Below are 14,682 nucleotides of genomic sequence, written 5' to 3' on the forward strand. Positions count from 1 at the left end.
CAAACTTGCTGACAGAGCCAATTTCAGCTTTAAATGAATAATAAAGAGATAGACAAGGGAGGATCAAGCCTGACTACCACCATCTCCAGGGCCTACTGCACAACCTTGTGTAAGCCAGTGTCTGAATACTAAATAAACACAGTCAACCAGTCATCTTTAACATACGAAGATATAGATTTTAATATCTTTATAAACATTTTATACTGTTGTTCTTTGATAACGACTTATTGAACCATTCAGTCATGGCAAAGACAGGAGATAGATGGGGAACAGTAGGAGGGGGAACTGAATTGTGCATTATTTTATCGGATAAAGGGGTTGAGAGGATGTAACAAAAAAAGGAAATAAAAAATGTTCCTTTTAGTAAACAAAAACAATGAAACGGTAAATGAATTTAAAGAAAGATTCTCCCCTCATCAGGGGAGCAGAAACCCTGTTTTCATTGTTGATGATGTCATTAATATTGTTATTCTCGTAATAAATGATTAATATTAGAACTCCAGTTAGTTAGTCCTCTTGTTGTCTTTGTTAATGGTACAGTTCACATCATTATTATTACAAACATCGTCAACTTATTGTCGTATTTTCCGGAGGCACAAAAGCTCCAGTAGTCCAGGGGGACAGTAGTCCAGCAGTAGTCTGTCCGTTTGTCTGTCCATCGTCCTGTTAAACCCCCTGCTACTTTAGAAGTGATTGTCTTTCTCTTGGTTCCCCACATCCATTGAAAAGAACAGCAGTCATTGTAGAGAGAGACATTTTAGCAGTTCTATTATTTCCAAGAGAGCGGTCCACATTTTGCCATGCTCGATTCAAAATGTTTTTACTCTTATAATCTTTTATTCATTACAGAAGTCATTTAAGGTACACATATTGTTTTGTTTCTTCTCTAGTCTTGTTGGGCAGTTGTTTTCCTTTGATGTCCAATGATTAGGAAAATATCAATGTTCTTCAATTCTCAATGAGGAAGGGATGCCCTCACTGAAGAGTGTTCTGTTCAGCGAAGCCCAAAGCCTCACTGGGAAACTGAAAATACCCAATCTGACCCTTAACCCCTAAGGCTCCGGCCCCAGGCCGTAACCCTGTACCCTGTATAGGGCTCCATCTCTAGGTCCTCTTTACGTCTAGGCAAAATCAAACAAACAACTGAGACAAGAAATAGACAGATCCATCAATATTCACAGCTTTCTTCTCCTGGGGGACACACACTGATTTTTGAAGGAGATGGGAGTCGACCACAGTCCCACTTACCTCCATACAGATAATTAGCAGCTTGGGTATATTAGCTTAATATGTTGTAGCACATGTAGAAAATGAAATGGAGCAGGTAGAAAGACAGGACATTTAGACTCAGGAATCAATAAAGCAGGACGTAAATACTGTAGAAATACTGTAAAGTAGGCAGAAGATACCTAGATATGTAGCTCGGGGTCAATGATACCTGGACATGGAGCAGAAGTTACCTAGCTATCCTACTGTAGCTGGAGCTGACCGGTCTGTGTGTGTGCTGCACTTTGCAGTGCTGTTTCTGTAGTTTTCCATTACTTCTGCTAAGAAGTGAGCGTTGCACATTCCTGTTCTGATATGGAATTATGATTTATGACCGGGCAGCTTCCTGCTTATCTCCCTGTTGATGAGCAATACCGCCTCGGATATCTCGGCCCAATTCTATGCAGCAGTTATTGGCAATGAATGTAATAAAAAAACAGTTGGTAAATAATATGAAACACAAGATAGGGCTAGACTTCTCTGTGTGTGATGGTTTCTTTCACCACATCATCTGTTTTCTATTTCACCCCCTCAATAAGGATTTACAAACTGTGAACTGATCATTAAAGCTGGCTTTCCTTAGAGTCTATCTGTCTCATAGCTAAATTGCTGCATTTCAACATCTCTTTCTTTTCCCAAAAAGTTTGGTTGTCTGCGCTCCAGTAGAGTCGAAGACAGAACTCAGACAGAAAGAGATCAAGACAACAGGAAATGAGAACATAATGGCAACAGTGGCAGTGCAAGCGTGTTCTGTGTTTTCCTTTCGTCTTTCCTCACTCCCCGTTCCACACACAGTGTCGTGAGTCTTTTCACATTTGATGTTGATGTTTGAAAGTCTTATTTCAGAGTCTAAACAGCAAAGCTCCCTACACAATGTTTTACACACACAACCACACACACACACAAAGTACACACACACACAAAGTATACACACACACACAGGCCTTGGTGTGCAGGAGCTAGAGCAGGTCTGAGGACTGCACTGTTGTTGTTTAGCCAGTATATATCCCCTCCTCTAGGTCAGCGGAGAATATGGGCAATGGTCACGGGCAACAAAGCTCCCAGTATGGCGTTGAGATGTACTAAGGGCTGGGAGAACATGGCCCTATTGGTGGCTTGTTGCACCCCACTAGGTGGGCGAACAGTGGTCCGGGGAGGGCACTTATTCTTCCTCCGCGTGACGGTAGCATCCGGAGACGTGTGGTCATATTTGCCCCCTTCAAAATCAGGTGAGGAATATTCCTTATCGGCCATCTCCTTTAAGGTATGCACCTCGTTCTGCCCCTTCCCCTTGCCTCCCCTGACACGCTGGCGGGTACAGTTCCGAGCACGGCCTGGCCTCTGAGGGGGCGCCACCCCAGGATGTCCCTCTGATCCCAGGGACTCCCCGCTTATGGACGGGGGCGGATGGGGCAGAGGCGAGGGCGGTGAGGGGTAGTGTGGTGCCTCGTTGTGGTGAGGGCGGTGGGGGTGGGAGTGAGGCGGTGGCACCGGGTGTGGCTCCTTCTTCAGAGACACCTTATCAGTCCCGGCCCAGGTCTTGCTCTGGTGCAGGGACTCAGAGCCAGAGCAGTTGGGGAAGTCCTCCTTGTGGAGCTGCTTGAGGTCCTTCCCAGCCAGCTCAGCCGGGGCCTGACAGCCTACGGACGAAGTAGAACCTCGGAAGCGTTTGAGCCAGTCCCACAGTGACAGGGCCTTGCAGTCACACTCCCAGGGGTTGTCGTTGAGGCGCAGGTACTCCAGGGCAGGCAGCAGTGCCAGGCACTCTCCAGACAGCTCAGTCAGTGAGTTGTTAAACAGGTAGAGGGTGGTGAGGCGACGCAGGTCGTGGAAGGCCAGGCGGTCCACCCACTGCAGCTGGTTGTGGTGCAGCAGCAGGCGGTCCAGGGCCCCCAGCCCCCGGAAGGTGTTCTGGTGCAGCGACCACAGACGGTTCCCATGCAGGAACAGGTGGCTCAGGTTGTGGAGGTCCACAAAGATGTCATCCTGCAGGAACTCCAGGTGATTATCCTGAGAACAGCCAAACACAGCAAAATGGAGAGGTTATACACCTACAGCACTCTGTAACACTGTACCTCCCAAAATGTTGTTTGGTTATAAGGTATGTGGCTACTATAAAGTAAGACAGAGAAACTACAGCTTAACAGCCCTGGGTATATATATATTTTTAAATTCTAATGTAAAATGCAGCATTGTTTCGTTTGACTCAGAGTGCTTAGAGCCCAAGTGGCCAGTGTACCTGTAGGTAGAGATACTGCAGGTTGCGTAGCCCCTGGAAGATGTTACTGGGCAGCGCACTGAGCCCACAGCGGTACAGGTGCAGAGCATGGAGCCGGCCCAGCCCATGGAAGGTGTCTGCAGCCAGGGAGCGCAGGTGACGGTTGTCCCCCAGGTCCAACTCCTCCAGCTGTGCGAAGCCGTGGAAGGTGGAGGGCTCGATGTAGGTGATGTTGTTGGAGTAGATCCACAGTGTGACCGTGGTGGGGCTGAAGTGGCCCTGTAGCAGCCGGTGGATCTTGTTGTTCTGCAGGAAGATGCGCTCGCTGTGCGGGGGAATGCCTTCGGGGATGGACAGGAAGTTGTGTGCCTGGCAGCTGACAGTACTGGGCGCGGTGTAGCAGATACAGTGGTGTGGGCAGGACCAGGATAGCTCCAGACCACAGAGAACCAGCAGGAACTCTAGCCCGCAGCCTGGAGAGAGAGAGGAAAATTAATTTGAGGATGTAGCTATATTTAGACTGGGGATCTGATTCTGAATTGAAATTCGGCTGTTTGACTTTGATGTCCACTTCAGGACTTGAAAGGAAAGAAGAATGGTTTTTGGAATATTATTTTTGAGGAAGTTGAGAAAGATAAGTTGGGGGAGAGGAGAAATACTGTAAGTGGAATCAAAGTGATAAAAGAGTGAGATATTGACTAGGAGGAAGGAAGGGCAAGGGGGTAGGATGATAAAGAAGATGGGAGATATGGAGACAGCCAGGTCAGGAGTAAACAGTATGAGGAATGATGTAGGGATCAGAGAGAGACTGTCAGATATATTTATATTAGAGAGAAAAACGTATTCTGTCCTGATAGATGACTCATGCCAAGTGACCTGTTGCTATCATAGATTTTCTGGCTTCACAGTGTGGCATTGGGCCTTTGAGGAATTCTGCTGCTATCGAGCCACTCAATACAAGTGTGGACATTGCATTACACTCTTGGCTCAGTATCCACAACTCCAAATCCTCCGGTGTCTAAGTCGGTTCCAGAATGAGGTCTGTGTTGCTCTTAGAGTCTGTTCAAGATCAGCCCAAACAATAACATGAGCTTCAGTCGGTCGCTGTATCTAGTATCTAAGGAAGTCTGATTGGATCTATATTACAGTATGGATCATTTTTGTTCATGTACCGCCTCCTGCACACACAAAATTTAAGTTTTTGAATATTTCCTCACCTCTGGGAGATAGTCATATGAGGCAGTTAATCTGTGTCCATAAGCTCACTACAACTCTACTATAAGGATTAGAAAATACCTGTCAAAGCACACCTGTCAAAGCGGGGGGGTTTAATGCTCACTTAAACTTATGTAAAGTTTCTCAGAAACAGACTTCCTGCTGTTTGGTGACGTGCTTCCATGGCCCCGTAGTGTGACTTATCCATCTGCTGATCTACAGGGGGAATCAACCAACGGGAGAAAAGCAGGAGTCTATCCCCTCATAATGAGTCCCCCCATTTGACAAGCGGCTGTGTTCCCTTCAATTTATTATTCAAGGCATCATGGTGCAGCGATTCACTCCCTCTAATCGATACGTTTCTGTTGCCTTTTAACTCGCTGCTACCTAATCCCAGGGCTGCTACACTAGAATTCAGGAGCAGGGAATTAGTCTCTTTCAGAATATTAGACAGCATAGACAGGCGTATTTATCTGAATATTCCTCCTCCTCCCCAGACATTCAGTGTCTGACTTTACTGACCTTCATCGGTAATTCTCAGTGTGTCTGGTCTGGTGACCGTAGTGGAGTAGAGGAGAGGAGTGGTGTGCCGTGCATCATGTTACTTGAACAGGGGCAGAAGCCTATCCGCTCCCCAGAACAGGCCCTGTAATCCTGTTTTTCAACTGACTGCAGCTGGGTGACAACGAACTAGCCGTGCTTCCTCCCAATCCACCATGCAAACATGCTCCCGAATACAGGTTCTTTCAAGGTTGAACTGTGTGTAAAACTGTTTAACAGTATCACAGAGTGCACTGCACTTCACTGTCATCCTTTGTGGACACACAGTGTACGGTAAGAAAAGGGAGTCACAGATTTCTAAGAGTCCTTGATAGTCGTGTCGTACACAGGTGCATTTGGTGCCATAGTGCCAGAGGGGAAAGGACTATGCACTTTGGTCAGAGGACACGGCACAGCCACTGCCATCTCTGCCCTTGCAGCAGAGTGGCATCAGTGTCAGGACACATTTGATGGTTCACTGCATTGCGGCACGCATCCCCCACTCATACGTTAGGCCTACCAGTAAAGCACTATACCTGGACCTTTCACAAAGCCAAGAGGAATGTCCTAGAGGAAAACAAGAGGATTACAAAATGGAACTTGATATTTGAGTCACAAGTACAGAAAAAACTACTTCCAGACAACTAGAAAGGGTTCTTCTTATTTTTTCTCTAAAATGTATTACATTGTTGTGAGAGGACACTTCCCAATCAAATAGTGGTCATTTTACTTCTGTAGATTCCACTCTTTTTCTGTTTGTCTATTTCGGTCTCTCCCTCTTTCTCTCTCCCCAATTTTCGCTTTCGCTATTCTATTTACATGGAGATGTATTGAGTATGGCACTTGCTCTTTGACTAAATGAGTGGAAACATTCTGGATTGCTCCCGGGAAATAAAGGTTGGGAGGATGTATCAAACAAATACACAGACACAGACACACTAAATGGATCACCCTGTTTGAGGAATATTTCCATTTATCACAATGCATCCTATTTGAAAAACAGCTTTATATTCATAATATTGACATCTTTTCTATTTACCAATGTATACTGTACTTTGGCTCGCCTTTTTCCATTATAATGTATACTGTACTTCATACACATATACAGTATTTGGATTTATCTTCTAACACCAACATCACTGTTTATGTCATACTACAATTTCACCCTACTCCACTTTGTGTGGTCTACATTGCTTTTGGATACCATTTATTTAAGAGAAACTATGTTCCAGCTATGAATCATTGAATGGCTCAGGTAGAATAGTTTCCTTATCTATTCCATTATCCATCCAGTGCCTCCTCCTTTCACCTCTCAGAGCTGCCACCACACTAAGGCCTGTGATTATATTACACTTTTCCGCGCCTTGCTTTTCTTTATTTACATGTCTTTAATAGAACTAGGTAGATCCTACTTAGATAGGGAAACAATTTGAATCAATCAGGGGACCAGATGCTAATCAAGTTTTATACGTAAAGATCCCTCTGTCCCTCTGTCTCCCCCCTCTCTCCTCTGCCCCCCAGCATGTCAGAACCCAGTAATTGATTCTTTACTCAGATTAATCTCTTCCCTTAAATGACTGCTTCTACCATCTTATTAAGTTTCTCTATCAACGCCTCAGATAATGTGTAGAGAAAAACCAAACAGTCCAGTAGAGTGGCCTAACATTATATCTCCTCTCCGTTCCCAACCTCCCCTTGGACCAGGATCTGTTTCTGTTTAGCATCCCTCCTCTCCTGTAGCAGAGGGAGACGGGAGCTGTTGATGTAGATGCCATGTAGCTGCTTAAAATACCCACTAAGCTTGTCTGTGTCTCTGGTGTGAGAGACGGGAGGGAACGTGTGAGCTCCACCCTCGCCCTCCTTTCAGGGCACGGTGGCATGCTGCGGCACAGTGGCATGGCACGGCGGCTGTCTCCTCCGCAGCTGGTCTCAGCTAGACACCTGCGAGCTCACTGATCTCATCACCCCCGAGCCATTGTGGATACACAACATGCAGGTACACACGCACATGCATGCATTCACACACAACAGGTAGACAGAAAAGGTTGTCTAGGAATGACTGAGACAGATCATGTAGATATAGTCAGAGTTGAGAAATGTTTGTTCAGAGAGCTATTGACAGACAGATTGAGTTAAACAGAGAGGAGGTAAATAAGGACGGTGCAGTACAGGTTTCATCAAATAAAAATGCAGGAAATGAATGTGTCATAATCATAACGGCATTGTTTGCTCACACAATGTGCCATTCAGCCTAAGTTGTATTATATAAATAGCTTTGGACACACACAAGTGTAGATATGCCAATAATGCCTATTGGAATGCAGCAGAATAAAAGAGGTTCTGAAAGAGAGATAATGTGTTTCTGGAAATGTGGCACCGCAGCTATTTCTGGTGCCGACTCTCGTCACTCCCTCCCTCCACCCTCCTCCCTCCCTACTCTCTCCACCCTCCCAGGGCCCATCTCTCTCTCCACCCTCCCAGGGCCCATCTCCCTCTCCACCCTCCCAGGGCCCATCTCTCTCTCCACCCTCCCAGGGCCCATCTCTCTCTCCACCCTCCCAGGGCCCATCTCTCTCTCCACCCTCCCAGGGCCCATCTCTCTCCACCCTCCCAGGGCCCATCTCTCTCTCCACCCTCCCAGGGCCCATCTCTCTCTCCACCCTCCCAGGGCCCATCTCTCTCTCCACCCTCCCAGGGGCCCATCTCTCTCTCCACCCTCCCAGGGCCCATCTCTCTCTCCACCCTCCCAGGGCCCATCTCTCTCTCCATCCTCTCAGGGCCCATCTCTCTCTCCACCCTCCCAGGGCCCATCTCTCTCTCCACCCTCTCAGGGCCCATCTCTCTCTCCACCCTCCCAGGGCCCATATCTCTCTCCACCCTCCCAGGGCCCATCTCTCTCTCCACCCTCTCAGTGCCCATCTCTCTCTCCACCCTCCCAGGGCCCATCTCTCTCTCCACCCTCCCAGGGCCCATCTCCCTCTCCACCCTCTCAGGGCCCATCTCTCTCTCCACCCTCCCAGGGCCCATCTCTCTCTCCACCCTCCCAGGGCCCATCTCTCTCCCCACCCTCTCAAGGCCCATCTCTCTCCCCACCCTCCCAGGGCTGGTGTCTCTCCCCACCCTACCCTACCCACCCACCCAGGCCCGTCTCGCTCCCTGGTTGCTGATGACAGATGCTGTTAATAGCTTGTTACGGGGGAGAATGATTTAACAGCCCGCTATTGGTCCAGACGGTTGACCATGTGACCCCGCGGTCACCCAGTCCCTTTATTCCTAGCCGTCACCGAGGGGGAAATAGATAAATAAATGAATAAAATAAAATGTCTCTGGTCCCTAGACAGTGAGAAGTGACTGTGTAGAATACCAATGAAACATAGTTCACACTAAATTTGCCCTCATGAATAACATATCTCTGCTAATAGGAAGAGATCGGTCTGCCTGTCTCTCTACCCACCGTTACACTGGACAAACTCAATTTCCTGTTTCTCTCCAAGGACCCTTGATAAGCATCCCCTGCTATTGCCTGACCATAAATCACGGCTTAGCCTGATTTCCTCCATAAAGGTGTTTACAGACATGGTCATGGATACCACTCTAATAATGGCAAAGCAATAAACTAAGCTATTGATTGGACAGGCTCATTCTTAGCTGGAGGGCACCATGTGGAGCTCCGTGATGTTTTGCCTTGATCAGACATTGTGTAGGTGAATGTGTTTTTAAAAAAAAATGTAAGTGACTGTATACTGCACTGCTCGTGCAATCAGCATACTTTAATAGCATATCAGTATTACTGACTGCTCAGTTAGTGGCATCATAGGTGGGTCAGTTGACGTCATGCTGAACAGGGAATTACAGGCTGCAGTAGCAGGTTGCTGCTGATAAAAGGACTCTAATCTTCCAGTAATTTCCTCCTAGTGACAGCTCTAGAACACAAATGAGAAATGGCTTCCTAGGGTTTGAGAGGGCGCGTATTAGTTTGACCATTCCCAACCCAGTGACAGAGTAGCAAGCCTAGGCTCCATGATACCCACACTTCACTTATGCAGTGAGGACTGAGTCTGTAGAGGGCTACTACTGAAGCACTGACCAGAGGATAAAGAAGCACTCACATTACCCTATAGTTTGCCCACTACCCTGTAGTTTGCTCTCCGTGATCTGTTGACTAGATCCTAAATGATTGCTGTTATTTTCATCCAGCATCTCAAGCTTGAGGATAGATAAGGGTAACACTTAGAAATCAGCATATTCATGATGTGAAAATGATAGGCCTAGATAGTGGATAAGAGGGAATGGGAGGCTGGGGACCAATGTCAGAGAATTGACATTCACTGAAGAGAACCTCTTAGTATCCTCCCTCTCTCATGTCTTAAGGATCAGAGTGGGAGTGTAAGGTAAAGGAACTCATTGATTCGTGTGGTATGATGTTGTCCAGTGTGTGGGCCACGATCAGTGCTCTCATCACATGCAAGCACACAATTAGGTCCCAGTGATCAGAATGCACAGGATCCCATAAGAACGCTCAGAGGTTCACAATTAGTGTCCACCCTGGCTGGTGCTACTACAGAGAACTGGCCTTGCTCCCACTCGTCTCTCCTCTCGTCAGGCACCTATGGAGGGAGAGCCACAGTAATATCATGAATGCATCCCAAATGGCACCCTATTCCCTATGTAATGCAACCATAGGGCTCTGGTCAAAAGTAGTGAGCTATGTAGTGTAAAGGGTGCCATTTGGGATGCAGCCCATGGCATTGAGGAGAGGAGCAATTTTGGGGGTCCAACCTGGAACACAGACAGGCACACTGCTCTCTGCCAAGCACCGTCAGAGCTAAATGGAAGAGCATGAATGGTTCATAATTTATGTTTGTGTCTGTTAAGTGTTTTTTATATGTTAATTGTTTGATACTGGAGCGCATTGGTGAAACTAAAAGGCTGCCTTGGCAATAAAATGTCCTTTTAGAGTCAATCTCTGGAGCGAGGAGGGAGAGAGGGATTGACAGACAAAGAGAAAGGGAACGGAAGATGGAAGGAGCGAGATGGAGGCAGGGAGGGAAGGATGAAAGAGCTATGTATTGTAAACAGCCACACAGGTAAACAGCTGCGACAGAGAGGTCTCCTCAGCTGAACTGGAGGTACCTGCGACTGAGCAGAGGCCTGATGAAGATCACAATGAGAGCTCTGTGTCTCGACGCACAAACAAATAAACAGAGAGAGAGAGAGAGAATATGTGCGAGAAGAACATGAGAGAGAGAAGAACATGAGAGAGAGAGAACATGAGAGAGAGTGAGAACATGAGAGAGAGAGAACATGAGAGAGAGAAGAACATGAGAGAGAACGAGAGAGAGAGAGAGAAGAACATGAGAGAGAAGAACATGAGAGAGAGAAGGACATGAGAGAGAGAAGAACATGAGAGAGAGAGAGAAGGACATGAGAGAGAGAGAGAAGGACATGAGAAAGAACATGAGAGAGAGAACATGAGAGAGAGAGAAGGACATGAGAGAGAGAGAACATGAGAGAGAGAGAGAAGGACATGAGAGAGAGAGAACATGAGAGAGAGAAGAACATGAGAGAGAGAGAACATGAGAGAGGACATGAGCGAGAGAGAAGGACAATGAGAGAGAGAGAAGGACATGAGAGAGAGAAGGACATGAGAGAGAGAGAGGACATGAGAGAGAGAGAACATGAGAGAGAGAGAAGGACATGATAGAGAAGAACATGAGAGAGAGAGAACATGAGAGAGAGAGAAGGACATGGAAGAGAGAGAAGGACATGACAGAGAGAAGGACATGAGAGAGAGAGAACATAAGAGAGAGAGAAGGACATGAGAGAGAGAGAACATGAGAGAGAGAGAAGGACATGAGAGAGAGAACATGAGAGATAAGAAGAAGAAGGGAGGGACGATGACAGCAGCATTTTTCAAGTTGAGAAATCAGATGCTCTAAAATATAAACAAGCCAGGCACCATATGGAGCATATAGGGAAAAATGGGAGGATTTGTGGGAGAGTGTGAGTATGAATAAAGGAAAGGCCGTTAGTTATTAAGATGGAATTTAAAGGTGCAGTGAGGCAGAAACAGAGGTGGGCAGGCTGAGCCAACCACAGCTGTTTAATACTTGCAATTTCATTAACACACTAATGGAAGTTTTTTAGATGGTAATTCTTTTTGCATATTATTTGCCCCATTGTCCCAGGTAGAGGTTTTAGCTCCACACCTAGCTTCACACTGCTGACTGGCTAATGTAGTGTGTGAGAGTGCAGTTGAAACACTCAACTAGCCCAATGCTCTAAGGATGAAGCCAGGCTATCAGCCACAAACTACATTCATTCATCATGACAGCATGAAGCTAAATGATTCAAACGCATTGCGTTCCCTGTGGCAGTATCTGCAACCGGCCAATCTAAACTAATGGCTTGACCAAACCCATATAAATCATCTACCGTGTAGATATATGTAGTGCATGCATTTACTGAAAAGTGATAACAGGGAATGTGTAATTTAATGATCATATTGTGTGCACTGTGAACGCTAATAATTGGGTTTCAGTGTTGGGAGTGTTGATGGCATAGCAGTAGTTTGGTCCCTGTGGAGAGTCACATGGTCTGAGGCATGATGGGGACAGGGGCATGGTGGACATATACATACATCTGTTTTCCAGTCAAATTGCCAAGATTAGAGGTTCCAAGACGTTCTATGAATTATATTTATATGGTGGTGGAACAGGCCAGGGAAACTGTCTCCTGCTGGTGACCTTTCCTTTCCTCTAGTCCAGCAGATTCAAATTCCCAGACTCAGTCCTGGGGACCCAAAGGGGTACACGTTTTGGTTTCTGACCTAGCACTACACAACTGATTCAAATAATCAAAGCTTGATGCTGAGTTCATTATTTGAATCTGCTGTGTAGTGCTAGGGCAAAAAACAAAACGTGCTCCCCTTGGGGTCCCCAAGACTGAGTTTGGGAAACGCTGCTCTAGTCACTGTGACAGCATTTCACCATTTCACTGCTCCTCATATCTGCACTGTCATTCAGCCCACCTCTTGAACAACAACAGCGCAGACTGATTTCAGAACAAGATAGATATGGCTAAAGGACTCTGCACCTGCACCATCATTATAACTAGGGCTAGGGAGATTTTTCTGACCATTTGACCTGAACAGGAAATAGACTGGGCCCTGGTTATAATATGTGGACATAGGGTTGTTGACCATTCACCAATGTAGCTTCAAGCATGTTTCCGGCCCATAGACCAGTCAGCTTGAATACTAAGCATAATGTGACTGGCCTGTGAGCAATTTACTCTATGAATAAACAATGTCCCCACTAACATGAATAATTTCCCAGGCACCACCACCAGCATAACCTATGTTACATACCGCACACATTAATGCCCAGCCTGGATCCCTGATTGGTTGGTGAGTTGTTACTTGGTTACCGAGCGGTAAAAAGAGCAATTTGTGTTAGCGAGTGTTCCGTGAACCGTTACACAACCTTTACACAATCACTTCCAACCAATCCCCTCTACAGCGTGGTGTGACTTCTGAAGGTGCTGTGTTCTAATCTCCTCCACCTACACCCAACACCTAAAGCATGTGCCTTCCAGAGTCACATACATAGAGATTTGGGCCAATGCGGTTTTCTCCTCCATAGCCGTTGCTAAGTGGTAAATGACGCTTCCGCGTTGTGCTGTTAATTTCTGATAGTATTCTAAACCTATGAAGATGTCCAGTGAAAGCAGATATGCAATTTGTTGACACCACAACACAGTACCAACTTGGATACACATTATCCCGAAAGCTAAGCTAAAAACATCTGTTAAATTCGCTGCTCTGTTTTGATTGTTTACAGCGGGTCATTTCATAGGGAACTGTCAGAGGCGCTCTCGTATTGTTACATCAACAACATTTTGAGAATAAAGGCGCTAACATGGCAACCGTTCTAAAACATGGCCGAACTCTCTCTATATATATCTCTGGTGCTTCCTATTGATCATCACAATCCCTTGTGTCTCTCTAGTCAATTAAATCCAGTCCATCTAACTAGGAAGTCTATTTGTGTTAAGTGGAGATGAAAGTCCTTGACTAACACTGGACATCATGGTCTCTCCTTGATGCGTGCGTCTCTCACCACCAATCAGGTCAAGGGACTTAAGCCACACATCCTTGAGCTGAATGAGACCATTTTCCAGCTTGCTTCCTTCCTACCCATGTCATCCCTTCCTACCCATGTCATCCCTCCCTACCCATGTCATCCCTACCTACCCATGTCATCCCCTCCTACCCATGTCATCCCAACCTACCCATGTCATTCCTACCTACCCATGTCATTCCTTCCTACCCATGTCATCCTCACCTACCCATGTCATCCCTTCCTACCCATGTCATCCCCTCCTACCCATGTCATCCCTTCCTACCCATGTCATCCCCTCCTACCCATGTCATCCCCTCCTACCCATGTCATCCCTTCCTACCCATGCCATCCCTTCCTACCCATGTCATCCCATCCTACCCATGTCATCCCTTCCTACCCATGTCATCCCTTCCTACCCATGTCATCCCCTCCTACCCATGTCATCCCATCCTACCCATGTAATCCCTTCCTACCCATGTCATCCCATCCTACCCATGTCATCCCATCCTACCCATGTCATCCCTTCCTACCCATGTCATCCCTCCCTACCCATGTCATCCCCTCCTACCCATGTCATCCCCTCCTACCCATGTCATCCCTTCCTACCCATGTCATCCCATCCTACCCATGTCATCCCTTCCTACCCATGTCATCCCCTCCTACCCATGTCATCCCTTCCTACCCATGTCATCCCCTCCTACCCATGTCATCCCTTTCTACCCATGTCATCGCCTCCTACCCATGTCATTCCTTCCTACCCATGTCATCCCTTTCTACCCATGTCATCCCTTCCTACCCATGTCATCCCTTCCTACCCATGTCATCCCTACCTACCCATGTCATCCCTTCCTACCCATGTCTTCCCCTCCTACCCATGTCAACCCCGCCTACCCATGTCATCCCCTCCTACCCATGTCATCCCTACCTACCCATGTCATCCCTACCTACCCATGTCATCCCTACCTACCCATGTCATCCCTTCCCTTAAAGCACCTGGCTGCTTGCTGCTTTAATAGATGCATGCTTACAGCAGCTGCCTTGCATACAAACCATTTATGTGCCCTAGATTTTACAGATCAATTATTCAGTGCAGGTGAGTTTGGTTCTCTGAGCCTGAAATTTATTTAAAGATACACAATCATATGCACACACTAGTACGCATGCACACACACACTATACTGCACAACCCACACACACACACACACACTGTATACTGCACAACCCACACACACTGTATACTGCACAACCCACACACACACACTGTATACTGCACAACCCACACACACACACACTGTATACTGCACAACCCACACACTGTAT

The 14,682-nt window shown here is 46.8% G+C and overlaps 1 protein-coding gene across 1 annotated transcript in view; it reads right to left on the reverse strand.

Annotated features, from left to right (window-relative positions):
• Window positions 1-206: 206 nt before the first annotated feature.
• The window catches only part of LOC121567973 (reticulon-4 receptor-like 1), a 212,147-nt gene continuing 197,671 nt past the window's right edge, over window positions 207-14,682 (reverse strand). Inside the window, exons 2-3 of the mRNA XM_041878401.2 lie at window positions 3,506-3,957; window positions 207-3,276 (exon numbers count right to left, since the gene is read on the reverse strand). Coding sequence (XP_041734335.1) covers window positions 2,287-3,276; window positions 3,506-3,957 — 1,442 coding nt within the window. The 3' untranslated portion in view covers window positions 207-2,286. The remainder of the gene's footprint in view (window positions 3,277-3,505; window positions 3,958-14,682) is intronic.

Source organism: Coregonus clupeaformis, chromosome 6 (assembly GCF_020615455.1).
Source record: "Coregonus clupeaformis isolate EN_2021a chromosome 6, ASM2061545v1, whole genome shotgun sequence".
Taxonomy (NCBI): domain Eukaryota; kingdom Metazoa; phylum Chordata; class Actinopteri; order Salmoniformes; family Salmonidae; genus Coregonus; species Coregonus clupeaformis.